This window comes from Pteronotus mesoamericanus, unplaced genomic scaffold, assembly GCF_021234165.1.
Source record: "Pteronotus mesoamericanus isolate MK-2021 breed Mesoamerican mustached bat unplaced genomic scaffold, CSHL_Meso_final contig_24, whole genome shotgun sequence".
Taxonomy (NCBI): Eukaryota; Metazoa; Chordata; class Mammalia; order Chiroptera; family Mormoopidae; genus Pteronotus; species Pteronotus mesoamericanus.
In genome coordinates, this window is record NW_026555100.1 from 26,361,091 (window position 1) to 26,388,818 (window position 27,728).

The 27,728-nt window shown below is 34.2% G+C and overlaps 1 protein-coding gene across 1 annotated transcript in view; it reads left to right on the forward strand.

Annotated features, from left to right (window-relative positions):
- KIF20B (kinesin family member 20B) overlaps window positions 1-27,728 on the forward strand; it is a 70,136-nt gene that overhangs the window by 35,333 nt on the left and 7,075 nt on the right. The window contains exons 22-29 of the mRNA XM_054572830.1: window positions 4,831-4,950; window positions 6,586-6,646; window positions 13,189-13,314; window positions 14,064-14,191; window positions 15,884-16,039; window positions 23,628-23,807; window positions 24,770-24,880; window positions 26,979-27,176. Of these exons, the coding sequence (XP_054428805.1) occupies window positions 4,831-4,950; window positions 6,586-6,646; window positions 13,189-13,314; window positions 14,064-14,191; window positions 15,884-16,039; window positions 23,628-23,807; window positions 24,770-24,880; window positions 26,979-27,176 (1,080 nt within the window). The remainder of the gene's footprint in view (window positions 1-4,830; window positions 4,951-6,585; window positions 6,647-13,188; window positions 13,315-14,063; window positions 14,192-15,883; window positions 16,040-23,627; window positions 23,808-24,769; window positions 24,881-26,978; window positions 27,177-27,728) is intronic.

Below are 27,728 nucleotides of genomic sequence, written 5' to 3' on the forward strand. Positions count from 1 at the left end.
TTTTTTTACCTTTGAGCAAATTTTGATTTTCATAAGTTTAAGTTTTTTTAAATGAATACTTGATTTGTATTGTATGTAGTCTTTCTAAACACTGACAATTTTATTTTTTAATTTTTATTTTTAATTTTTATTTTTTAAAGTATATTTTATTGATTATGCTATTATTGTTGTCCCATTTTTTTTTACCCCTTTATTTCCCCCTTCCCTGCACCCCCTTCCTCCAGCATTATCCCCACCCTTAGTTCATGTCCATGGGTGTTGTACATGTAAGTTCTTTGGCTTTTCCATTTCCTATACTGTTCTTAACCTCCTTCTGTCTATTTTGTACCTACCATTTATGCTTCTTGTTCCCTGTACCTTTCTCCCATTCTTGCCCCTTCCCCTCTCCACTGATAACCCTCCATGTGATCTCTGTTTTTGTGATTCTGTTCCTGTTCTAATTGTTTGCTTTGTTTTTCTATTGTTGATAGTTGTGAGTTTGTTGTCATTTTACTGTTCATAGTTTTCATCTTCTTTTTCTTAGGTAAGTCCCTTTAGCATTTCCAATAATAAGGTTTTGGTGATGGTAAACTCCTTTAACTTGACCTTATCTGGAAAGCACTTTATTTGCCCTTCCATTCTAAATGATAGCTTTGCTGGATAGAGTAATCTTGGATGTAGGTCCTTGGCTTTCATGACTTTGAATACTTCTTGCCAGGTTTCTTTAGAGAAATCAGCTGATAATCTTATGTGAATTCTTTTGTAGGTAACTATCTTCTTTTGCTGCTTTTATGATTCTCTCCTTATCTTTAATCTTGGGTAATGTAATTGTGATGTGCCTTGGTATTTGCTTCCTTGGGTCCAACTTCTTTGGGGCTCTCTGAGCTTCCTGTACTTCCTGGAAGTCTGTTTCCCTTGACCAGGTTGGGGAAGTTCTCCTTCATTATTTTTTCAAATAAGTTTTCAATTTCTTGCTCTTCCTCTTCTCCTTCTGGCAACCCTGTGATTTGGATGTTGGAATGTTTAAAGTTTCCCATAGGTTCCTAAGCCTCCTCATTTTTCTAAATTTTAAAGAATTATGTTTTTATCCCTTTGAGTTAGTAACTTAAATATGTAAGTAAGCTTGTGGGCCCCATCCCTATTCCATGTTTTCTACCCTCACAGAAGTTAACCATACCAAAATGTTTTATCATTTTCTTAACTTTGAAAAATATAATTTAAACCATATTTTTAAAATCTCTGAATAATATATTTTTCTGAGACTTACAGTTTTTACGTTATGAATCCTGAGATTCATTTTGGTGTAGTTGTAATTAATTACTTTTACTGCTATTCACTCCATTTGTGACATACTACAGTTTATTTACCTATCATTCTGGTGATCATTTAGATTGTTTCCATCTTTTTGCTCTTGGAAACAGTGTTTCTATGTTATATATCACCATGGTACACTTATGGAAGAATTTATATTCCAGAGGGTAGAATTGCTGATTCAGAGGATGTGAAAGTAGTATCTGGTGGTTTGAAATTGCAATCCTCTGATTACAAATAAAGTGCAGCGTCAATTATATTTTTAGTGGCTATTTGTCCATTCCAGTTTCTACTCTGAAATCCATTTGTTCATATTTTTTAAAATTGTGCTTTTTTTTTTTTTACTAGTATGTAGGATTTCTTTATTCTTTTTAAAAAATTTTATTTTTCAATTACAGTTTACATTGAGTGTTACTTTGTAGGATTTCTTTATTCTTGATTCTAGTTCTTTGATAGTTAAATATGCATATGTTGCAAATACCTTCTAGTTTGCCTACTGTCTTTTGATAATTGAAGTTCTTTATTTTTACTATTTTTTAAATCCTCAGCTGAGGATATATTTATTGATTTTTAGAGAGAGAGTAAGAGAGAGATCAAGAGATTGATATGAAAGAGAAACATCAATTGGTTGCCTCTCATAAACACCCCATCTGGGCATTGAACCTGCAACCTTTTGGTGCTAGGGATGATGCTCCAACCAGCTGAGCCACTTGGTCAGTGAGGCCTGAAGTTCTTTATTTTAATACTATTATTTTTTTTTTTAATAATTCTTTTGAAAATCAGACTAGCTCATTCTGCAGAGCTCCTCAGAACAAAAGCCAATTATCAGTCAGTGCTCCACTTATTTTTATGATTCATTTTTTACTTAGTTTTCTGTTAGTTCAGTATTTCTTTTTTTTTTGCTAGTTCCTCAATGTATTTAAAATGATTTTAATACGTTTTTAAATTTATCATTTTATGTTTTTTTCAACAGAGGATTAGTTTCTTCTAAACTACTTAAAAATTAAGTTCTGGAACAATTTTTTATTTAACATAAGAAAAATCCAGCAATAATATAAATTAAAAATGAAAGAAAAAAATAAGACTTTTTAAATTAAAGAAACAATTTCATGACTGTTATGCCTGAAGTGGTAAAGAGCAGGAAGTGGAAGAGAACCTCTTGCTTAGAACCTAGTACCTTCTGCATTTCTTGAGCTCCGAAGTTTTTAACTTGTTTATCTTTTTCCCCTTTCAGCCATTTAGGCACTCCAAATCCTGAAGCTTTGGCCCAAGTTCTGTTACTTCATTTATAATGATTTGTAGAGATGCGTAAATTATGTTTCCTGTTGCTATATTAGTATAGTTCAGTTCTCAGATTCATTGTCAGTGTATTTAGTGGGATTCTGATTTAAGACAGTGATGAGTACTGAATTTTTATGATAATGTGGGAAAATGCTTGTGTTATAATGTTTGGTAATAGGAGCTGGACCCAATTATTTAATTTTATATATATCAATATTTATATATTAACAAATAGACTGCAAGGAAATATATCAAAATTATAACTATATTTTGATTATGTTAGGTAATGGCAGTATAGATAATGTTTAAAAAGCTCTACTTGTGGCATTTATTAATTTCTTATCATGAATATGTATGTATTCAGTCATAATAAGGGAAATGCAAGTTTTTAATCAGTTGAAGAAAAATGCAAACAATACTACCATAGATAATACACAAAAATCTATGTTTTTTCTGATAATTATATATGGAAAGTTTCTAGATCACGTGACATATTTCAAAGGTAAAGATGACCTGAACTATAATTAGGCAGTGGGAAAGATTTTAGTCAAATTAGCAAGTTAAAAGCAGTGTGGTATGATTTGGAAAAGCACATGTTGTCACATGGAAGACTTGGATTTTCTTACTCCCGAGGCATTAACTTCCTATTTTAAGATAATTATTTCTGAGCACTATGGTTAGCAGTAAGTGCTATCAAGCATGGTGTAGTTGACTTGTGTCCACATGGAACCAGTTACCCAGTTCTTAAAAAAATAGCCACTTTCCAATTAAATGTTTTTATTGTGATATGTTATTAGTAAATATTTTTAAAGACATGAATATACAAGTAAAAGTCCCCAATTTTCTCTCCTTTTTAAATGTTTACTCTTAACAGTCCACCTGTGTTCTAGATCTTTTCATACAAAGTTAATATATGTATGTATATAAGTAATTATTGTATACACTGGGACTTTTATTTTTATAAGTGGGATCAACTATATATAAATATTGCTTTTCAGTTTATTCTATTTTTAAGATTTTTTTCTTACCACTATTTCTAGAAGTGTCTTTAAGTAATGTTTTATTGTATAATTGACTGTTCATAATTATTCTAATGATGGGTATTAAGAGTGTTTTCTATTAGATAATACATAGTATCAATGCTAATAATAACAATAGCACCTTATTCTGAGTTTAGTATCCATCATCTCATTTAATTCTCAGACAAATATTAGGGGTAGACACTGTTTTTAACTTCTGTTATATGGTTAAAGAAACATGCATTGAGCAAGATAACTTATCCAGTTCACTTAACTAGTAAATGATAGAGCCAGGATAGAAACTGAAGCAGTCCTGTGTGCATCTTGGTATAACACATAATCTATATTTATTATTGGCTGACAATTTATATCTGTAAAATCAGTGTGCATGGTGTTTATTACAGGAAGCCCCATATTTTTAACAAAATAAGCAGATAAACAAATATTAGTGTATGGTTATAAAATAATTTATTGTCATATATTTGGAACATACAGAAAACCTATAATGGAACATAAAAATCTCCTGAAACTGAACTATTAGAGCTATTATTATTGTGGCTCCTTCATTCTTTTTATGAGGGGGAACTTTTAAAAATTAATTTTCTTTAGTATTTGAGATCTGTAGGATTGGTATGGTGGAAATTGGCTAAAGATGTACATAGATTACCTTTGTTTCTTTCTCTCTCTGAACATTTTGTACTAGTTCACAGTGCCTTTGATTTCTGTAACTAGTTTGTAGGATTAGGTACCACTAACACCAAAAATCAATGGACTTTTCCCCTGCCTGGGTACCTTTTGGTCATGTAACTGTTCGATTTTTATCCTCTATGTGCCACTATTAGCTTCTAAAGTATTTCTTGTGTTACTGGATTGCAATACTCAAAAAACCTTGGAAATGTGAGCCAGTATTTTCCCCCTAGAATATGTCTTTTGATTTTTCCATGCTAATGATTTTGGTGTTGCGTGCAAGATGCTATGTTGATTCTTTTCTGAGAGCTTACAGAATTTGATATTCTTAAAGTGTCAGAAGGAAATGATTTCTTCATATGCATTCTCCTGTAGAGTATTTAGAAATATTCTGATAATTTGAAGCTGTATCTTATACTATGTTAGAATCTGTACTTTTTAAAATGGATTTTTAAGGACATGAATCTTTGAACCAGTGGCCATGAATTTTAAACAAAAAGCAATTAATATTTAGAAAAAATACTTAATTTGTTTTATAATCATTACTTTGTAGGTGTCTCTAATGCGTGATGAAGAAAAATTAACGAGGATTAAAATGAATGAACTGGAGAAAAAGAAAAACCAGTGTTCTCAGGAAATAGACATGAAACAGCGAACAATTCAACAACTCAAGGTAACAGTTTTTTCAAAGGATTGTTTAAGTAGAATCTGTATATTTTAGTGTCTTAAAAAAATCAGTCCTTTATACCAAATTCTCTTTTGACCTTTTTGCAATTGAGAAATAAATTGGTTAAAATTAAACAAGGCCATAGTGATTTGCTTCTAATGATTAGAGTATGGAAAGGAAAAAATAGTAACTTTACATTGGAGAAATCTGGCAGACACCACCATAACCAGATATTCAAGAAGAGCATCGCCAGTGGTAAGGCATATTGTTAACATGTATTTTCTGATTTGTTGTGACCAGAAGGGCACACTTTTCATGTGCTATTCTTCCTCCAAATCCATTAACTCAGTCTAATTATGAGAAAACATCAGACAAACCAAACTGAGGATGTTATAAATATGTGACCAATAAAGTGTCAATGTCACTAAAGGAAAGCATTACTGAGAAACTGTCAAAAGGTAATACTAAGGAGACATGATGACTAAATGCAATGTTGTGTGGTGTGCGGGGTGGAGAAACTAGTGAAATCCAAATAAAGTCGGTAGCTCTTGATAGTATTATGCCAATGCTAATTTCTTTTATCCATACGAAGATTATTTTCATTTTCTAAATAATAGCTTTGAGACTCAACTGCTCATTTTTTGTGTATTTCATGTTAGTTTCTTGATTTTAAAAATAAATATACCATGATAATAAAAGATGTTGAAATTAGGGAAGCTAAGTGGAGGTTTTACAGGAAATCTCTGCTATCTTTGTAATTCTTTTATAAATCTAAAATTATTTCAAAACAAAAAGTAAAGAGGAAAAGCTCAGGTCTTGTAAAAAAGTTTTTTTAAGAGGACACTTAAGCAAAAGCAAAATCCCTTTATAAGTGGGTATATTTTACATGACATCAATTAATTGGATAAGGCAACAGTAAGGAAAGATTGTTGTATTCTTTGCATGTTTACTTTAAATGAAGCAAATAATGAATATTCAGGTGTAAACATCGGATTTAAATTTTTAACTGATTATAATCCTAATAAAGTAATCTGTACTTTCATAATACAATTCAGAGGTTTTCATGTTCTGTAATGATTCATTCTAAGATTTAGGAAATTAGGCTATAGTGCTCAATCAAATGAGATAATGAGTGAGGTTGGATTACCTGAGATTAAAATTGGAATTGGAGGATTTTCAGTGCCCGTAATTTAATCTTGGCTCTTACATCTGGTTATTTTTCAGACCTTCCATCTACTTTCCATTTACATAGAGGAGATGAGAGAGGAGAGGAGAGGGCCCTGTTTTTCTGCATTTTGAATTTACTCATAGGGAACTTTTTTATGGTTTTTCTTGCCTCTGCTTTGTTAAATACATAATAAACCTCCATTTCCCTGTTTTTGCTTTTTTGTGGAATGTAAGAGAACATAGTAACTTAAAATCTTAAGTAAAATGAGGTAGATTATAAAATTATTACTATTTTTTTCTTATTACACTTGCACTCTGCCCTTTCCTTCAAGATGAAAGAAATTTGGAATTTTGAGACTAGTAGCTTTGTAAGAGAAAGATATCACACCTAACATTGAACTCTGTTTTATGCCTCACTATTGTTGCTGTTTGTTTGTTACATCTGCATTTAATTCATATTCTTTCATTTTGCAGGAGCAGTTAAGTAATCAGAAAGTGGAAGAAGCTGTACAGCAGTATGAGAGAGTGTGCAAAGGTCAGGAACAAACTTCTACGCCCATTATTAAAATGACTGGCAAAATAGTTGCAATAACAATTGGTTTAGCATTTTCCTTTGCAAATCCTAGAGTAAAGTAAGGGCAACATAAGCTTAACATTATCAAAACAGAAAAGCATTGATTCTAATGAGTAACTTCATTCTTTATCATGGCTAACCAGTAGTCTGTTGTTGGAGTAGATCACTTTTTTTAGAGAGAGAGAAAGCTGAGAGGGAGTGGAGAGAGAGGGAAGCATCGATTAGTTGCCGCCTTGTACATGTTCTGACTGGGGATTGAACCCACAACCTGGGTATGTGCCCTGATCAGGAATTGAACCCGCAACCTTTTGGTCTATGCAATGATGCTCCAACCAACTGAGCCACGCCATCCAGGGCCACTTTTTATTTATGTATCAGTTGATGGACATTTAGATTGTTTCCACTTTTTGGCTTTTATGAATATTCGTGAACTGGTTTTTGGGTGAACGTATGTTTTCACTTCCCTTGGGATATATGTATCTAGTAGTGGAACTGCTGGATCATATGGTAACTGTATGTTTAACTCTTTGAGGAACTGCTGTATTTTTCCACCATGACTATATTATACTGTGTTGGACCAACAGTGGATGAGGGAGGGTTCCAGTTTCTGCATGATGTTGCCAACACTTATTTTTCATTTTTAAAGTTATAGCTAACTTTATCAGTTTACTAGGACTGCTGTAACAAAGTACTACAACTGGGTAGCTTAAAACAACAAAAACTTTCTCTTAGTGGAGCCAGAGCTAGAAATCCCAAATAAAGATATTGACATGCTTCTTCTGAAGGTTCTAGGGAATCTTTCCTTGTATTTTCTAGCTTCTGGTGGTTTAATGACAATCCTTTATTTTCTTCATTTGTGTCAGTGTAATTCCAGTCTGTCTTTGTTTTAATGTGGCCATTTTCCCTCTGGTGTGTCTATATTGGTGTCTTTTCCCTGTGTTTTCTGTCCAAACTTCCCTTTTCATATAGGGACACTTGTCATTAGACTGTGACTTTATTCTAAATATGACTTTAAACTTGATTACATCTGCAAAGACCTTATTTCCAAATAAGGTCATTTATAGTGTGTGGACGTGAATTTTTTGGGAACCCTATTCAACATAACATTTTGATGGATATAAAGTAGTATGTCATTGTGTTACTGATTTGCATTTCCCTAATTACTGATGATATTGAGAATCTAGTTTTCAGTTGTTGATCATTTGTCTTTTTATTTTGGTGTTGTAAGATTTTTTTTATATATTCTGGATATTAGACCCTTATCAGATAAATGGCTTGCAAATGTTTTCTCCCATTTTCTTGGGTTGTTTTTCAATTACTTGATAGTGTTCTTTGATATATGAAAGTTTTCAATTTTGATGAAGTTTAGTTTACCTATTTTGTTTTGATTACTTAGGTTTTAGGTGTCATGTCTTAAGAAACTATTGCCTATTTCAGAGTCACCTAGGTCATCTCAGAGTTTTGTAGTTTTAGCTCTTATAGTTTTAGATCTTTGATCCATTTTGTGTTCATCCACTTGAGTATAATTTTGTATATTATTTGAGGTAGGTGTCTTAGTTCTTTTGCATATGGAGACCCACTGTCTTAGCACCATTTGTTGAAAAGACTGTATTTTCCTCCATTGCATTGTCTTTGCACCTATGTTGAAAATCAGTTGACCATGAATTTAAGGATTTATTTCTGGAATCTCAATTTTTCAGTGATTTATATGTCTATCCTTAAGCTGGTACCACACTGTATTGTTACTTATAGCTTTATGTAAGTTTTGAAATGTGAAATGTGAATCTTCCTACTTTTATTCTTCTTTTGCAAGAATGCTTTGGCTATTTTGGATTCTTTGGATTTCTACATGAATTTTAGGATTAGCTTGTCATTTTCTGCAAAGGAGCCAGCTGGAATTTTGATGGGAATTGTGTCAAATCTGAGGCTCTGTTTGGGGAATTGGCCAGCCAAACAGTATAAACCATAAATGTAGGATATCATTTCATTTAGCTAGAGCTCTAGAATTCTTTTGAATGTTTTTTTGTTTTTAGTGTATAAGTTTTGCATGTCTTTTGTTCATTTATTCCTAAGTATATTATTCTTTGTCATACTTTTGAAAATGGAATTATTTCCTTAATTCTATTTTTGTATTGTTCATTGCTAATGTATGGAAAGAGAATCAATTTGATTTGGTTCATCTTATATCCTGCAACATTGCTGTACTAGCTTATGAGGTCTAATAAGGCTTTCTTTCTTTTTCTTCCTTTTGGGTATGTGTGTGGCAGCGGGGGGTAGGGGGGGTTCCTTAGGATTTTCTATAAACAAGATCATGTCTTCTGCAAGTAGAGATAATTTTACTTCTCCCTTAACACACACTCTGTTTGCTTTTATTTCTCATTCTTGCCTAATTGCCCTGGTGAAACCACCAGAACAGTGTTGAAGAAATGGTAAGAGTGGAAATTGTTGTCCTGTTTTTGATGTTAGGGGGACGTTTTCATTCTTTTACCCATATGTATAATGTTAGGTATGGGGTTTTTATTGATGCCTTTATCAGGTTGAGAAAGTTAGTTTCCTTCTGTTTCTAGTTTGAGTATTTTTATCATGAAAGGGTGTTGGATTTTGTCAAACGCTTTTTTCTGTATTTGTTGAGATGATCATGGGGTTTTATTTTTTATTAATACAGTGCATTCCATTGTTTGATTTTCATATGTTGAACCAAACTTGCATTCCTGGGATGAATTTCACTTGGTCAGGGTGTATAATGCTTTTATATGTTGCTAGATTCAGTTTGCTAGTATTCTGTTGAGGTTTTGCATCTATACTCCTGCGCGATAGTAGTCTGTAATTTTCTTATGGTGAATGGTTTTGGAGTCTTTCTAAATTCTGAACCTGAATGTCTTTTTCTGCCCAAACTATCTTATCTCTATTTCTACTACTGGTCTCCACTGTTTTCAATGTCTGGACCAGGGGTTAACAAATGGCAGCCTTCTGACCAAATTCAGTTCACTGCCTAATTTTGTAAATAAAGTTTTATTAGAATATAGCAACACATTTTCTTTTGTGTTTTCTGTGGCTGCTTTCACATTACAGTGGCAGAGGTAAGTCGTTGTGACAGACCTTAAAATAGTTACTATCTGACCTTTCACAGAAGATATTTGCCCACCCTAGTTTAGACTAAATGATATTGTTCCCCCTTAACCTCAGATTCAGTACCTAAATTCTGTTACTTCTTTTTCCTAGTGACTCCTCATATTTTTTCGTATCCCTTAGCCAGGCCTATGTCAAACTCATTCTCTTGTATAGCCATACAGCTAGGTTAAAATTTTCTAAAACTCTTATTGTGTCATTTTCCTATTAAAAGTACTTGATCATTTCTAACTGCCTACACAATAAACTTTCACACTGTAGCTTGACATTCGGGTCTCCCTTTTTATAGCTTATTATTGTATAACTTTTCAGATTCTATCCAGACTAATTCGTTTTGTTTCTCAATCTTCCATTTTGCCTCTATTCTCTTGATAAAGAAGGTAAACAATAGACCACATTTTATGTGGAAGTGTGTGATCTCAAGAAAAAGACCCTAGAAGAAATTGTTAATTTCTATAGATTTGGTATATGGGCACATCTACCTTATCGTTTTTTCCCCTCTGTTAACCTCTTTATTTTTAAAGGCTACATATAATTCCATTTTATTAATATTGCTATAACCAATTTATTTAATATGACTTTTTTAAATGGAAGAAAAAAATTATTATTTTGAAAGAAAGTTTTAAGTAATGTGACAACACTGATTAGGATAGAGGAGAGAAAACTGATTGTAATGTGCACAAAAGAGAACACATTACAAGGGATAGAGTCCTCCTGCTTTTTACCAAAGACAAGGTGTTGATCTTAAATGAAACAATTTCAAAATTCAGTAGAAGGAGTATTATATGCTAATTTAAGCTACAATTTCATTGCTTGTAAAGTTGGCATAATGATTCCAATTTTCTATTTTTTTCCAAATTTTAATTAAAAAAGAAAAACATTTGCAAAAGTCAAAAGGTCAATGTAAAGAACACCTAAGTACCCTTTATTATATTCATTCACCATATTTTAATATTTTGCCACAGTTGCATCTCTGTTTTTCTTATATGTGTATTTATTAAACTGAGTGACTTGAAAGGTATTTGTTAGCATCAATGTTATTTACACATAAATACTTTATCATGAAATTTTTAAGGGAAAGGCATTACCTTACATAAATGTAATATCTCAAAATTAATAGTCAATACATTTTATAATCTGCTTTTTAGTAATATCCCTATGATGAAATTTTTTTGTTATTTCAGATGTTACTTTTGTTATTATAGACAGTACCACGAATATTTTTGTACAAAAGTCTTTGTGCACACGTACTCTGGCAAATATATTTGTAGGGGAAATTTCAAGCAATTGAATTGCTGGCCCAAATGATATATATTTGAATTTTGATAAATATTGCTTCTCTGTTCTCCAAAGTGCTTATTCTAGTATAGACTCACAGTAATAGTATATAGAGTGCCTGTTTCCCCATAGTTTTGCCAGTATTAGATGTTCTTAAACTCCAAACTTACTGCCAGTGTGCTAGGTGAAATGTAGTATCACATGGTTTCAAGCGTTTCTGCTTGTTTTATTTGGTATACTGGTCTGAAATTTGAACTGTCACTAGGTATTTCTAATCTGGGATTTTACATGACATTTATGTGTCATTTTTGTCCCTAGTTTTTGTAATGTCCCTTCTTTCCTTTTCTTACCTGTTCTCAAATGTTATGCCTAAGCCTTTCCTTTTTGAATCTTTTCCAGGACATTATAACTCTCACTGATCCTCTCCCCTGAATGTTAAGCACTTGATACTTATTCCAGCGATTTTCAACCTTTTTCATCTCATAGCACACATAAACTAATTACCAAAATTCTGCAGTACACCAAAAAATATATTTTTTGCCTATCTGACAAAAAAATAGGTATAGTGATTCATTTGGAGCAGACGGCTATTGTTCTGTTGGCTGTTGTCATTTTTTAATTCTATAGTCTAAGGGAAAAGAGGTCTGTGCACCTGACTAAATTATCAGGCTTGCATATTTTAAGAATCCTTGTATCATACTGGTGTGTCTCTTTGCAGCATTCCAGTTGGAAAGGCACTGATTTATTTTCAGTTTATAGCCATTTTTTTTTAGCTATGATGAGATATCTATTTAATAGTTGTCTGTATGTGCTTTATTTTCTGTTTTGTTTTTTTATCTTGCTGGATTCTGTCCTGAAGTAAAATATAAATTATTGGGGGCAGTGACTGATGAAATAAATCTTTTTCCTTTACTATTCCTGCCTTTCAAATCATAGGTGGATAGTCATCGGTGAAGTTATCATTGGTGCCCTGGGACTCTCCTAGTTGATAGTTAGGTACTTAAAACTCTAATTCTAGACCTCTAGTTTTGTGCAAAATATAGAATGCAAGAGGAAAGGGATTCTTTGAATAAACTTATAATTAATTATATAATATGAATATTTTGCAAGTCATACTTTTTGAAAGAGTTTAGATGATAATACCAAGACTCCTTTAACCTTAGGAGGAATTCTGTTTAAATCTTAGGAGGAATCCCAGCATCTTACATCAATGGACAGATAGACTGAAAATTACTCATAAGTTTTTCTTATTTTTTGTTTGCATTGAACTTGCATTATATGCATTTTTAGGGAGCCATCTTTTGAGAATTTTGTCATTTAATGTTACTTTTAGTGACATGAGGTTGTCCTATATGCATTTATAGGTTTGTCATCTCTGACACCAGTAACAGTTTTGATAAGAGGTATCTAAAATGAGCTTTGCTGCTATGTGGCCAATACTAGAGGCACCAGAGTAATCTTTCCTCTTTCTCTCTTTCTAGCAGACAGGTTTAAAATAGAACTATTTAAAGACATTTTCATTTTTCAAGGGCTTTAAACAATTTTGGTAAGGCTAGTAGCACAGCTATTCCTCAAGAAGTGGTTTTAAAAACACTAGAAGTAAATACTTGGCTTTGAAAATTTTTCTATTAAAAATAATTACTTGCGTTTTAAGAAAATAAGTCAGTTTGGGATTGAGCCTTTTTTGTTTTTAAGAGGTAAAATTTTTAATTTTGGTTTGAGAATATTAAGACCAAAAGCAAGTATTTTGCCAAATACTGCTTCTTCTAAATCCCAAGATTTGTGCTCATTAGTATTAATAGTTTTAACATTATAAAAATTTGTTAATTTTATTTGAAAAGATTTCTTTCCATCTGTCCATTCTTGTAATCATCCAAGCATTCATCTGTATGTCAGATATTTGGTGCTTCATCTATGCCAGTGCTGTTCTAGGCATTGGGGGTACAGCAGAGAACAAGACAAAATTTCTGTCTATATGGAACTGATATCTATTGTAGTTAATAAAAGGGAATTTTACTTTTAAGAGAATTCAAGAAAAATTGGATTTGTAGATGGGGATGTTAGTAATTTCAAAAATGTTCACCCCAAATTTTTAGATCTGAGTGTTAAAGAAAAAATAATTGAAGACATGCGAATGACACTGGAAGAACAAGAACAAACTCAGGTAGAGCAAGAGCAAGTGCTTGAAGCTAAATTAGAGGAAGCTGAAAGACTGGCCACAGGTAAAACCAGACTGCTTAAATATCTCAAGACATACTCTTGCATTTTTTATCTTCCTAGATGTACTTCCTTTTTAAATTATTGTAGTATTTATAATAATTAATAATGAAAAATATTTAGTGTGTTTTTGGAATGCCCTGTCATTTGCCATTTCCCAGTGTGATGAAAATTGCTTTATCTAAGTAAAATTGTGTACAGTTAAGAACGCGTAAGGACATGTTCATAATAACTGGATGATAACTTATAATGTTCCCAGATGATAAGAATAAATTTTCAACTAAGCTTTACCTCTGTCTAGCTCATAGCATCATCATCCTTCAGAATACCATTGTATACTTTGAACATTATTCAGTGGTCCTTGTAGTTCTTCTTTTCTTAGAGTTTGGTAAGAACTCTTAACAGCACAACACTTAGTATAGTTCTAGTTGTGTCTTTTTTTTTTTTTTTTTTAACTTTATTTTTAGAGAGAGGGGAAGGGAGGGAGAAAGGGGCAGAAACATCAATCTGAGAGAGAAACATAGATGAGTTGCCCCTGGTACACACCCTGACTGGGGACCGAACCTGCAACCCAGGCATGTGCCCTGGCTAGGAATCCAACCTTTGACCTTCAGCTTTGCAGGATGATGCCCAACCAACTGAGCCACACAGGTCAGGGCTCTAAGGTCTGCCTTGATCGTCCTTTTTCAGGGCTCTTCTCATTCTTGTCTGTATAACTTTTGCATGTGCTTTTAAAACTAATTTTTTCTAACAGAATTGGAAAAATTGAAAGAAAAATTCAAAGATCTGGAAACAAAAAGTAATCAAAGGTCAAATAAGGAATGTGAGGATTACACAGATGTGCTTAGTAAAAAGCTCAGTAAACTTCAAGATGAGTTACAGGTATGATTTTATTTATGTATGTATATGTGTATCTGTATATTCATTATATTTCTCATGAGAGAAGAATTCAGTAAGTGTTTGATAATTAATTTAGATATGGGTAAAATAATTCCTAGGAAGTGTTAATATATTGATACAATTTTTCAGTATATATTGAAATGACAGGGAGGAGATTCCCAAGACACAAACTAATTGCCAATGAAAATACTGCAGTTGAGTCTTCAGTTTTATATTCTATATATTTAATACTTAATTGACCATGTCTTACCGATTTTTCTAGCCCTTAAACTTTTTATTCATCAGATTCTACGGTGAGGAAAATCACTGTTAGGAAAATTATTTTCATTATTGTAAATCTTTTTAATATGTAATTATTAAGTTGGAAAAGAACAGAGTTGTATATCTGGAAACTAGGATATATTTCAAAGCATACTATATAGAAGATATTCTGCTTGGTGTTTGTTTGTTTATTTACTTATTTTATATTCAACTCTAACATGCGGTGTATAGAATACATGTGGGGGAAATATATTTTTAATGGGATTTACCAACTACGACTTAAAATTTTGTACAGTAGGACTTGCATTCATAACTAGATTTGAGATGGGAAAAAAAACATGAGTTTGGAAAGTTAGCGGCATCTAAATTTTCCTAAATTCAGGCTGTATGTAATTGGATGTAAAACAAATACAAAAAATAGTAGTTACTTTTTAATTTTATTTACTAATTTTTTTGATTTAATCTTTATTATATATTTTTTCCATTACTGTTTAGTCCCCCTTTACCCTCCTCACCCGAGCAATCACCACACTGTTGTCTATGTGCATGAATTCTTTTGTTACTTTCTTTTGTAATTGTTAATTATATAGTCTAGACTTTATCCTTTCCATTGTGAAAATCCCAAGTAAATACTCTATTAAGTATGAAAAAAAATTATATTGAGAATGTTTACATTAAGAGGTATCGGTATGTTTTCATTGCTCTCAAATGGTGTAATCACATATCTTAGATTATAACATTTGTAATCATGGAATGGACTGCCATAGTTCACATAGTACAGTGCTTTTAAAAGATTTTAGAACAGTGGGATGTGTGTTTTAAAGTGGGATATTGTTTTTGTTCACCTGGATTTTGAATGTATAAATTAGATGCTTTTGAACCCAAAGGATCTATGGAAGCCACTTTGGACATTACTGGTCAACTGTATTCTTTGTCCAGCTGTTTTCAGTGATCCTTAAACTAATAAATGTTTGTCCTGTTGCATAAGTTGTTCTTTATTTGGCATCCTATATACCCAGAATATTTTACTTTTGGAACCAGACAATTAAAAACGACCATCACAAACCAGGTCTTTGTTTTGTTTTCCTGGCATTTTTGAAGACTTGGGTCTTTGTAACACTTTCAGGAATTCAAATCGTTCATTTCCTATGCTTGCTGATTAAATCAGGTTTTTAAATAATGGACTTCATAGCAAAGCAAAGTTTGTAAGTGAAATGCTGTTTAAGAAAGCAAAACAGCAATGTTCATTTTATAATCTGAAATAAACTCCAGTGTTGTCATTGTTGAAAGAAAACTATTTTTAAGTTTTTAGAAAGGTTAAAAAAGTGACAGGTTTTATGTAAAGAGTATAAAAATAGGTTTTTTTTGTCTACTTAAGCACATGATAGTTATTTGTACTGTTTATGTATCTAGGAATCTGAGCAGAAATATAAATCTGATAGAAAGAAATGGTTAGATGAAAAAATGATGCTAATCACTCAAGCAAAAGAAGCTGAGAATCGACGAAACAAAGAGATGAAAAAATATGCTGAAGACAGAGAGCATGGTTTAAAGCAACAAAATGAAGTGGTTGGTAGCAATTATACTTCCTATTTGATGTATTTCACCTGCTTTCTTCAGTTTGTTAGATTTATCTCTGCTATTATCAGTCTCTACATGGTTAACTGTTTTTCTTTCTTTTTTTTTTTTTTAAGGCAGCTTTTCTATTTGTGTTGTGAATGAAAAAGGGCTGTCTAATAAACCTGACAATCTGGGGCATTGGGGCTATGTGCTATATGTGTTAATTATTAATACTGCTGTACCCACCAATGTAAGAGAAATATATTTCTCCATTTTGCTTTTTATTTATTTTCTTTATTATTTATTTTTTACTTGCATTTATTGGGGTGACATTGGTTAATAAAATTATATAGGTTTCAGGTATACAATTCTATAATACATCATTTTTATATTGTATTGAATGTACACCACCCTAAGACGAATTTTCCATTACCGTTTATCCCCTTTATACAGTCTTCTACCTCCTCCCATCCCTCTTCTTTTTATTTAATCCTAGAGATTTCCATGCTTTGCTTTCTTCTGCTTCCTTAATCTACCACAGTGGATTTCATTTACCTTCTTTCGTTTTCTCTTTTGATTCTAACACATAAAAAGAACTTTAAAACTTCCATTCTTCTGAGCATTTTCTCAATCTGTTGAGATCTTGGTTTCAGGCATGCCCTCAAAAATTTGGCTCAAATAAACTCTTATAAAACTTTCTAATAGGTTTTGAATGTTCTTTCATTGACAGTGAGATAACTCTTCTGTCCCAATTTATCTTGAAGTTCACTTATTTTAATTTTTTCAGTTTATTTAGCAAATTGGAGAAATACCTAATTACATTTCTGTCTAGACATAGAACTTAAATTTCCTTTTGACTGCCACAGGGTTGTCCCTATTGTATTGTGAAACTTTTTGCATTTGGAACTGTATGTTTTACTAACATGGTATATATATTTTATCTCCTATGCCAATTTTATCATGACTTTTTAAAAAGTCAACTAAATAGTTTCTAGAAGAGTAGAGGCAGAAATAACGTTCATTTTACCTAGCTTTATGTCCTACCAATCCTGTCTTAGCTTGTTTTGTTTCCTCCTATTTTAACTGATGACTTAGTCTGTTTGAAACCCAATGTTGCCAGTCAGAAAAAAACAAGTTAAAAAGGAACCACTGATCTTAGAGAAGCTATTGAACAACATAGTAACATTATCTTTAAATGAAAAACTATTTTTCTGTTATAATAGTGACTTGCTAGTATTACATCGTCATCCGTTGGTATTTCTTTTGTTTATGACAGAATTTTATGATTAACAGTGAAACTTCTCTGTGAAGACAGGAATGTTAATTTTCAGTAAGTTAATGATTTCCAACTGATTTTTAAAAGCATTTAAACTTTTAATTTTGAAATCATTTTATCTTCTGAAAAGTTGTAAAACTAATACAGAGAATTCCTATATACCCTTCACATACTTTCTGATGTATGTTACATAGCAACAGTACAGTGATCAAAACCAGCAAATTAATGATATTGTAATACGGTGAGCTAAATTAATGGACCTTGTTAGAATTTCACCTGTTTTCCAACTAATGTTTCTTTTTCTGGGCTTAGGATCTAATCCAGGATGCTACACATTTAGTTGTCATGTTTCCTTAGAGCCTTTTTTCTCATATGCCAGATGATGTGAAACTAATACTTGTGATTACTACAGCTCCCAGATGGCAGCATATTTCATTTCATGTGCCACTTTTGCATGATCAAAGGAGTATACCTTTAGGAAGTATTGGTTGAGCAGGATTCTGATGGTAACAAGAAAGTTTGTTGCAGGTTCTCTGTTTCTGTCCCAAAGCCAGGCAAAGTATCATGGGCAATAATAAGATGCAAGAAGTGAAACTAAAACTGTTGGCTGTCATAGTCACTCCCAATTCCAAACCAGAAATGGGGTCACTTTGTTTTTGTAGTTAGTGGTCCCTCTGGCAGCAGTGCCGACCAGTAAAGGTACTTTGAGTTTTTAATCCTAGAGAAAGCTAGCTTCCTCCCTTCTTCTATATATTTCTTTACAATTATTATTGCAAAGCCAACACCCACTCTACCACCCAGTGCAAGAAAGAGAAACATTGCCATCACCACTGGGGTCCCTTCTGCTGCTGCTTTCCCAGTGGTACTAACTATTCTTTGTTTAATGTTTCAGTTTAATGCTTTAGTTTTGACCATTTTTGAATTTTATGTTAATGGAAATATACAGAACACATTTGTTTGTGCTTAGCTTTCTTCACTTTGTATGATCTTTGTGAAGATCATCAATGTTGTTGCATGTAGCTACAGTTATTCCATTTCATTGCTGTATATTTTGGCCCATGAGTGTACTAGAGTCTAATTCATTTTAATGTTGAAGTTATGTGGATTTATTTCTGTGTGGGGCTGTTGAATAAATTCTGTAACCATTTTACACATTTCCTTTAGTGCATACGTACATGTATTTCTATTACATGTTTTGCCAAGAATGGAACTGCTAACTCATAGGGTATACATATGTGGAACTTGAGTAGAATGCCACACTGATCTTCAGAGTATCACTGGAAAGGGACCAGGACCGAGACCAAGGTGGTTCTACCCCAACGTGGTCTGGAATGTGTAGATTCTTCTTGCTGGAAAGATTTTATGACACAAGTCCAAGTGATTTTGAGAGTACATTTATTAAAGCTGGGGAACAAGGAAGGGCTTAAGATAGAAGAAGCAAGATCATAGCAACAGGAGTGTGCCTAGGTGGAGCTGCTGTGGCCCTTTGGAAAAGTGAGGAAGATTGAGCTTAGGCGAGGCTGCATTGGCCCTTTAGAAAGAAAATCACAGAGACAGGAGAAGTAAATCATACAGGGCTGAATAGACTCGGGAAACAAGTTACAGAGGGAAAAAGGAGGCCCTTGGGGACAAGTTCAGGGGGTTATCATGGGATGGGCTGCCACTGCCTGCTGCTCCCCTGGTTGCAAGTCTCCTGGGAACCTTTAAAGCTTAGAAAGAAAACAAAGATACACGCCTGAGGCAAGAAGGGGAGAAGGCACTGATGTGCTCAAGAGAGCACAAACTGGGTTATTTGTCTTAAGGGTTTTTACCTGTTTTCTAAAGGTGGGAATTTTAGGAGAATTCTCAGTCAGATATTACCAGCTTTCCTGTGTGTCCTTTGATATGCTGATGAATCAAAATGAGTATAGAGAGGGGACCAGGGTCATTCTCTGGTCAGTTTAACTTTCAAAGAATGTCACCTGAGAAGGACTAGGACCGAGTCAGGTCTAACCCAGGATGGTCTGGAATGTGTAAACCATTTGCTCTTAAGTGTCCCTGGTTATGGAAGATAAGATTTAGGATTCATTAGCTGGCTGTAAATTGCTCAGTCTTTTTAGCTATCTGTCTCAGTATCCCCATTCCAATCGTCAAGGAATTTTTTTGGCTTCTTACTAGCCTGCCTCAGAAGCAGTTGTACCCGCCCTGGCCAGTGTGGCTCAGTGGATTGAGCACCAGCCTGCAAACTATAGGGTCACCAGTTTGATTCCCAGTCAGGGCACATGCCTGGGTTGTGGGCGAGGTCCCCAGTAGGGGGCGCTCGAGAGGCAACCACGTTGATGTTTCTCTCCTCTTTTCTTCCTCCATTCCCCTCTATCTAAAAATAAACAAAATCTTAAAAAGAATTGTAGTCGTACCATTTGTACTCCAACTAGTATTGTAGTTGCTATGTATTTCCATCAACATATGGTGTTATCAGTCATTTTTTGTGGCTTTACCCTGATTACTAATGAGGTTGAAGATGGTTTTATTTGTTTATTGGATCTGCTTAAACATGTGCCTTTGCCTGTTTTCTCAGGGATTTCATCCCTGAATGCAGTGAAGGCTGTTTAGCTTTTTCTTGTTGATGTGTAGGGGTTGCTTATACATTCTGGACAGGAGTCCTTTGTCTCTAAAGTGTTGGGAGTACCTTCTTTCAATCTCCAGTGTATTTTTTTTTATTCATTACTTTTCTATGAAGAATTTAAGTTTTTAAACTTATTTTAGTTCATTTTCCGAGTCTTTTCTTAAACAAACCTTTGTAACAGGGGTGTCCAACCTTTTGCCGTCTCTGGGCCACACTGGAAGAAGAGTTATCTTGGGCCACATGTTAAGTACACAAACACTAACGAAAACAGTCAAACACACAAATCTCATAATGTTCTAAGTAAATTTATGATTTTGCATTGGGCCACATTCATAGCCATCCTGGGCCCCCCGACTGCGGGTTAGATCCCCCTCATCCCCCCTGCCCTAGAACGTGTAGGTGTTCTCTTATGTATTGTTTAGGGTTTTACTTTTCGTATTTATATCCTAGAATTGGTTTTTATGTGGGAGCAAAGTAGGAGTGAAAGGGAGCAGAATTTGCTGCCCCCAAATATGCTTCTTTGGGGTATCCTTTACGCTGCTGGTTAATTTTAAGAAACATCAGCTCTGAAAATCAGGTAGAAGTTACCCTTTATAAAAGGACACTTACATTTATAAGGGAAATTTCTATTTGTAAGCGAGTTTCCCTCATTGTACTTGGACTGCCTATCTCTGTGGGTAGGAAAAGCAGGGCTTGAATCTGCATAACAATCTTACCCTTGTTCCCTGTGCTTCTCTGGTAACCCCCCTTAACTGATTCTCCGTGTCTTTGACTGAAGGAGGTATTGAAGGTGATGGCTTCCATCATTTTGTCAAGTTTATTCGTGGGTCTTTCCTATGTTTGCAAGGAGTATTCAGGTTATCAAGTTTCATTTTGTTTTTATCCTGCTTTTCTGCCTTGTGTTAATTTGATTATTGGTTCAACAAGAAGAACTTAAGTGGTAGAGGATAATTTTTCATCCCTGAATGGAGTGAAGGCTGTTTTTTATTTTTCTTTTCTTTTTTCCCACTTTGGGTTAACCAGTTATCATGGTACTATTTACAGCAAAAAATTATTTTCCACTATTCTGCAGCTCTTGTCGTATAAATCAGTTGTCCAAGAGTTAACTTGAAGGGTTAGGTTTTATATTTTTCTTTTTCATTTGACTGTTTCGTTGTTCCAACACCCTTTGTTGAAAAGACTGTCCTTAATGAGAAGAAAGTATAGAGGAAAGAGTTGTTTTCACTTTCTAAGAAAGAAGAGGGGCATGGTGTAAAGAGACACACCAACATTGAGGTGTGGGGGCTTTGAGCTTTTATTGAATTATAATTGGATTAAAAAGAGTGGAGGGGGTGCTGCTGTGTGGCCCCTGGGCTGTTGGAGCATCGTAACACAGGCTGCAGTTTGTTCCAATGCTGTTTTCAGCCCGTGGCTGTAGGGAGCTGTTACGGTCTGTTCTTGCTTTCCAGTAAATTTCAGTCCTGGGGACATAAGCTCAGAAGAGTAAGATGGCAGTCATGTGTAACAAGGTCATAGGCCTGCTAGGCAATTGGTGCCACAATAGCAAGTGGGGCTGGCTTTGTCCTTTCATTTTTCTCCATTAAATGTATTTGGTGTTATTGTAGAATGCCAGCTGACCGTTATTTGTGGACCCTCTCCTCTGTTCCACTGATCTCCATCCTTACATCAACATCACAGTTTTGATTATTATAATAAGCTTCAAATGACATGTAATTGCTCCAATTTGTTAATTTTTAAAATAATTTTGACAGTTCTAGGTCATTTGCATTTTCATACAACCTTTAGAGTCAGCTTTTTCATGTCTTCACATACATAACCCCACCTTCCCAGATTTTGATTGAAATTTCTTTGACTCTGACAAGAAAAAAATTCTGAGATGTCCTAAATTAAAATTATAGATTTCAGAGAGTGAGAGAAAAATAAGTTAGCCTGTCAATAGCTGTGGGCCAGCTCTGACAAAAGACTGCCCACATTCCTGAATATCTGTTGGAACTTAGGATTCATTTTCAGGTGGCTATTTTCAAGATTATCCAAGAGATCATATCCAGGCATTGTTGAACCCCAGGAGCCTCTGCTTCTTATTTACACATGAGCTTTTCATTCTGCTGCCTATAGCCATTCCATGGGTACAGATACATTTCCTTCTTGCTTGACTCTGTGCTTATCCCAGAGCTGGCCCTGCTTTAGCTTTTCCCACTCCTTTTGTCTATTGCTAATGTTAATCCTTTCAGAAGGTGCCCACCCCGCCGCTGGCCTGCACGCACAGACACACTTGATGCATAAAAAGAACTCACCAGCTTCAGAACTGCAGACATGTTGTCTTCTCATCTAGCCCTGCTGCTGGTGGTTCAGACTTCATGCCACAGGACCAGGTTTATATTTGCCTGCATGCATCAAACCCAAAAATAAGAGAGGGGCTTGTAGCAAAGGACGTGTTTATTTTTAGGAAGTAGCCCTCCTGTGGAGTTACAGGTGAATTAATGCTCAAAGACCTGGTTTCCCAATGGCTGCTAGGGTATGGGTTCTATAGAGGGAAAATCATTAATCATGGTGACTATGGGAGTTAGAGTCGTGGGTCTCTACTGATTGGTCAGCGCAAGAGTAGGGGGTAATTGGTCAGTGCATGTGGGTCTGATACCAGCCACAGCCATGCTTAGTCTGATTTCCCTGCTTTTCTGGTACTGGAGCTAAAACACAATAGAGGCCTAGATGTTATCTTTAGTTTGATTGAAACTCTTTGTGGTCATTAAACTTTGTTCCTAAGATTATTTCATGCTAATTAGAAGTCATTGTCCTGAACCTTAATGATTCAGGGAGTGGACATGCAAGGGAGGAGACAGATGAGTCAGGCTTCTGTAGGAGGCCAGTTTGAATCAAAAGGGAGGAGAACATGTCATGTTAAAGAAAGGAAGTTTTTATACCATTACACTAGCAATGGCATAATTAACCCTCTTTAAATTAGACTGAAAGCTGTGGAAGTTAAAACTTTTGTTTAACAACTCTTAAGATCTATAAGGAGTGAATTGAAATCTTAACAATATTGTGACTTTTGATCTTTGAACAGATCATCTCTTAGTTTATTTAAGTGTTTGCAATTTCAGTAGTGTTTTACAGTTTTTCATGTTTAGGTCTTGAACACATTTGTTTTATTTTCATTTCTCTATTGTTACTATTAGTTTTGTCACTTGCTTTACTGTAAATTTACCCTCTTATTTCTCAATACTGATATTATTTTAAGAGCTATAATTGTTTATTGAAAGAAGTGACCACTAGTTTGATTTTTGGAATGAGATGGGCTAGGGCACCAGGGGTGTCCAACCTTTTGGCGTCTCTTCACCACCCTGGAAGAAGAGTTGTCTTGGGCCACACATTAAATACATTGTGACATGTAATCGCAAAAAAAACCCCTCAGTGTTTTAAGTAAATTTATGATTTTGTGTTGGGCTGCATTCACAGCCATCCTGAGCCACATGCACCCCTGGGCTGCAGGCTGGACACCCCTGGTAGGCATCAATGACAGCGTGTGGACATTAAATATATATAAAGACATTATGTATTTTGTTTTAAAATACAGTAAATATTTTATCTAGACTATTTGTTAATGCATCTTGTCACACACATTTATTGTGTTATTACTTATAATAAAAGTTCAAAAAAAATTTTAGATGCATAACATTTCAAGATATTCTTTAACATTTTCTCTGTTTCCTGGTTAGGAAATACTTACAGCACAGCTGGCAGAGAAAGATGGTAACCTTCAAAAGTGGCGAGAAGAACGGGACCAACTGGTTGAAGCTCTAGAAATACAGCTGAAAGCACTGATGTCCAGTAACTTACAGAAAGATAATGAAATTGAACAATTGAAAAAAAGGATCACACCAGAAGCTTCTAAAACAGTCAGTAGAATTTTGTTCTTTCTATGCCTTTTTTAAAAACAAATTTCCCAAAATTATTTGTTTAAAGGTTAAAGAAGCAAGTTTCAGTAGATCAGAGGGAAATCAGAGTTTGAAAAATTATTTGAGTATTTTTCATGAATTTTGAGTTTTCAGAGTTTATCATTATAATTGCTTCAGCGATAATATTATCTACCAGAGTTGTGAAAATTGAGAGCATTTGTGAAATCAGTTAGCACAGTTTTTACCTCAGTGGAAGTAGGTACATGTTATAATCCCCCCATTATAATTCAATAGAACCTTTCTTATTTGCAGTTATAGGTAGGTGACATAGAGATGTATTTGACCTTTGATATTGATGGCAGTGATGAGGAGGTCCACGCTGGAATTTATCAAGTTTAAAAATGTAACCTAATACTTCTTTATAGATCCTTAAGTAGGGTTTAGGAATAGAACATAACCTATGACTGAAAAGGTGTGATGAACAGTGTGCAGCAAGAAAAGCTTTCATTATTAATATAGTCTTTTCTACAGTAATGCTGTAGTTGCATTTCCAAGACTAGTTTTTCAAAATTGTATTCTCAAAGTTCAAATCCCAACTCAGTACAGACCCTGACTCTGTCATTATCTGTTTCCTCATCTGGAAAGCAGGAATAATGATTCTTGACAATCTAACTCAGTTACAATGAAAGTAAAATGAGAGAATATATGTAAAACACCTTGGAAATTGAAAGTGATCGTTCAGATTCTCTTTATATCAGACTCAGAAGAGCCTGGAAAATTGCCCAGCCTTTCCTGAGTTTCTGAGAATGAAAGGGAGGAGGAAGGAGAGTTACATGGTTGTGGAAGAAGTCTTTGATTACTTCCCCTATTTAATCCACCCAGATCTTGATTTTATATGCTTTAGGTGAAGTATTTCAATTTATTTTGATTACAATGAATTGTTGCTTTAATATTTACTTTAGCAAAAAGAAACCATGGATATCAAGCTCAGACCTGCGAGTTCAGTAGATCTTGGTGGAGTTAAAACTGAACCTCAATCATCAAGTTTTGAAATTTCCAGCAATGAAGTAGAGGTGGGTATGGGGGAAGACAGTCTACATTTTTATCCTCTTTACCAGTGATGAAACAACACATGTAATATAATGTAATCAGTTTTTGTAGGTACCTTGCTGTACAATTAGTTATACATGCTCTCTGCTGTGGGAAGAAAGCTAAAGGCTTTTGAGGAGACGTGAAGGTCTTCTGGGAGATTAGATCTCCAAATACTAATCTCCTTTCAAAATGATACTGATCTCTTTTTTTTTAAAATATCTTTTTAAAAAAGATTTTATTCTATTTTTTGAGAGAAGGGAAGGGAGGGAAAAATCATTGTGTGAGAGAAACATCTATTGGTTACCGCTCTCATGCCTCTAACTGGGGACCTGGCCTGCAACCCAGGCATCTGCCTTGACTGGGAATCAAACTGGCGACCTTTTGGTTCACAGGCTGGTATTCAATCCAGTGAGCCACCCCAGCCAGGGCTCAAAATGATTCTGATTTCAAACAACAGATCTGTTAATATAAACAAACATGTTGGTCAGAAATAGGAAATTCCACAAAAGATAAAGTACACATGATTATTTGGCTTCATAAGAGGTCCCTTTAATGAGCATTCTATTAAATAGCATGTTTTTTTAAAAAATCATATCCATTTAATTACTTTGTCACCAAATCTTAATGACTCACAATGAATTTCCATAATTTGTAGTGAGTTTAGGATTCACTATCGATAATAGATTCTCAGATTATATGAAATAGATAAAAATTCTGTCATTTAAAGTTTTGAAAATAAAATGACAAATATTTTTTAACACATTTATGGGAAGCATTTAATGTTGGGAACCTTGCTAGATACTGAGAATACAAACATAAATAAGATATGACTGCCATCCTCAAGGAGGACAGAATCTAGTAAGACAGGTACATAAATGACTGCCTTGTTGGACTTACCATTTGGGTGAAGTGTTGTGCACAGAATACTAAGAAGAATCCCTGACTGAAGAGGATATGATGAATTTTGTCTGAGTGATTGTGAATGTGATAGGGAAGGTAATGTCCAGGGTCGTGAGGGTGAATAGAATTTTACCAAGCAGAGAACAGGAAGAGAAGTGCATTTTAATATAGGGAAATAATGTGAGCCATTCCTTTTCTTTTGGCCTTTCCTTGATAGCTACTGGTAGAGTTTCAGATAATTAGTATTGACCTTAGAGGCAACTACAAATCATTATTTGTAGAAAAAATTGAAGTTGATCCATAAACAAGATTAATTTTCAATTGCACAGGCAATCATGTGTGGGCATTTCTTTCTCTATAAATTTATATATGCCATCCTAAAACCTCCCCATTCCAGTTGCCTATTAAAAACTTCAGCAGTTATTGTATACTTGATGGTTTTGGAGAATGGTATTGTTAGGCTATTTTGCATATTTTTCTTGCCTTTGTGAAATCAATATGCTCAACTGGGCTGAGATTCCAAAATGATTCATTCACATGGCTGATTTTGGGAGGTCAGCTGGATCTGTATGTGGCACAGTGACTAGATTCTGAGGTGGAGCATTTTGAGGTGGGGAATGTCCTATATATCAGCGTTCTAGGAGTGCAGAGCAGAAGTTACAAGGATTCTTATGATTGAGCCTCAGAAGAACCCGGATGTTACTTCCACCACATTCTAGTGGTTATTTAAGTCATTAAGGCCAGCCCAGATGCAAGGAAGGAGAATGAGACTGTATCTCTCAATGGGAAGAGTAGCAAAGAATTAGCAGCAAACTTTAATCTACTGTAAACTGGATGTTTATTAAAAATTCTAGACTCTTTCCTTGGAGAGTTTTGATTTACTAGGTTTATGATAGGGTCCAAGAATCTTTTAAACAAATTCTCTAGATAATTTTTAGGATCATACAAGTTTGAGAAGTACTTATCTCTAAGTTTCCCTTACTTATAACATAATGTATAAGCTCGGAGAGTATAGATGGTAATTCAGTCTCTGTCCTTGCTCTAGGGAATTTGAACCTCAGCACACTTTTTATCTTCTAATTCATTGTCTTTAGTGGGTATTTTAGAGTTAATCTTTTGTGATTTATAAATTCATATTCTGCAAATAAGGTTTGTTTTCCTTTTTTAATTCTGTTACAGGATGAATGTGTAGTCCTTGACTCTTGTGAAGTGTCAACAGAAAATAATCAAAGTACTCGATTTCCAAAACCTGAGTTAGAGATTCAGTTTACACCTTTACGGCCAAACAAAATGGCAGTGAAGCACCCTGGTTGTACCTTACCAGTAACGGTTAAGATTTCCAAGGCTCGGAAGAGGAAGAGTAATGAAATGGAGGAGGTAAATACTTAACTGATGAGTGAATTTAACAAGCAGACATTATTATTAAGTTCAGTTATATAGTTAAACTCTGTTACACTGTCATCCTATTCATAAGCACTGCTGTTAGAGGCCAAAATCATATCTTATGGCATATTCTATACTCTTTTAAGAGTATCATTGTAGTTTAATAGTCTTCAAACAAAAATCGTATGGATATTAAAATATATAGCTTATCGCCTATTTCAGTGAAGTTGCAATAGGTCAAATGATGGTGGGTTTTATTAGGGAACTGTTTCAGTATATCAGTCCTTTCAAACTTAGTCACTTTCCTTCCAAGGGAAGAGAAAAATGGTTGATTAAAAAAATCAGAGAAACGGAAATGGCTGCCTTGCTAGAGTATAATCTTTGTTATTTAACTAAAATTTTAGGTCTCTTGTCATAACTCTAAGTGTGCTCTCTTTTAGCAGTGAAATTCTTTTTCTTACAGCCAGTATGTTAAAATTTGGACCTCTATTTAGCAGTAGGCTGTTTACTACTTCTTATTGCAGATTTTTGATTAGAGGGTTATCA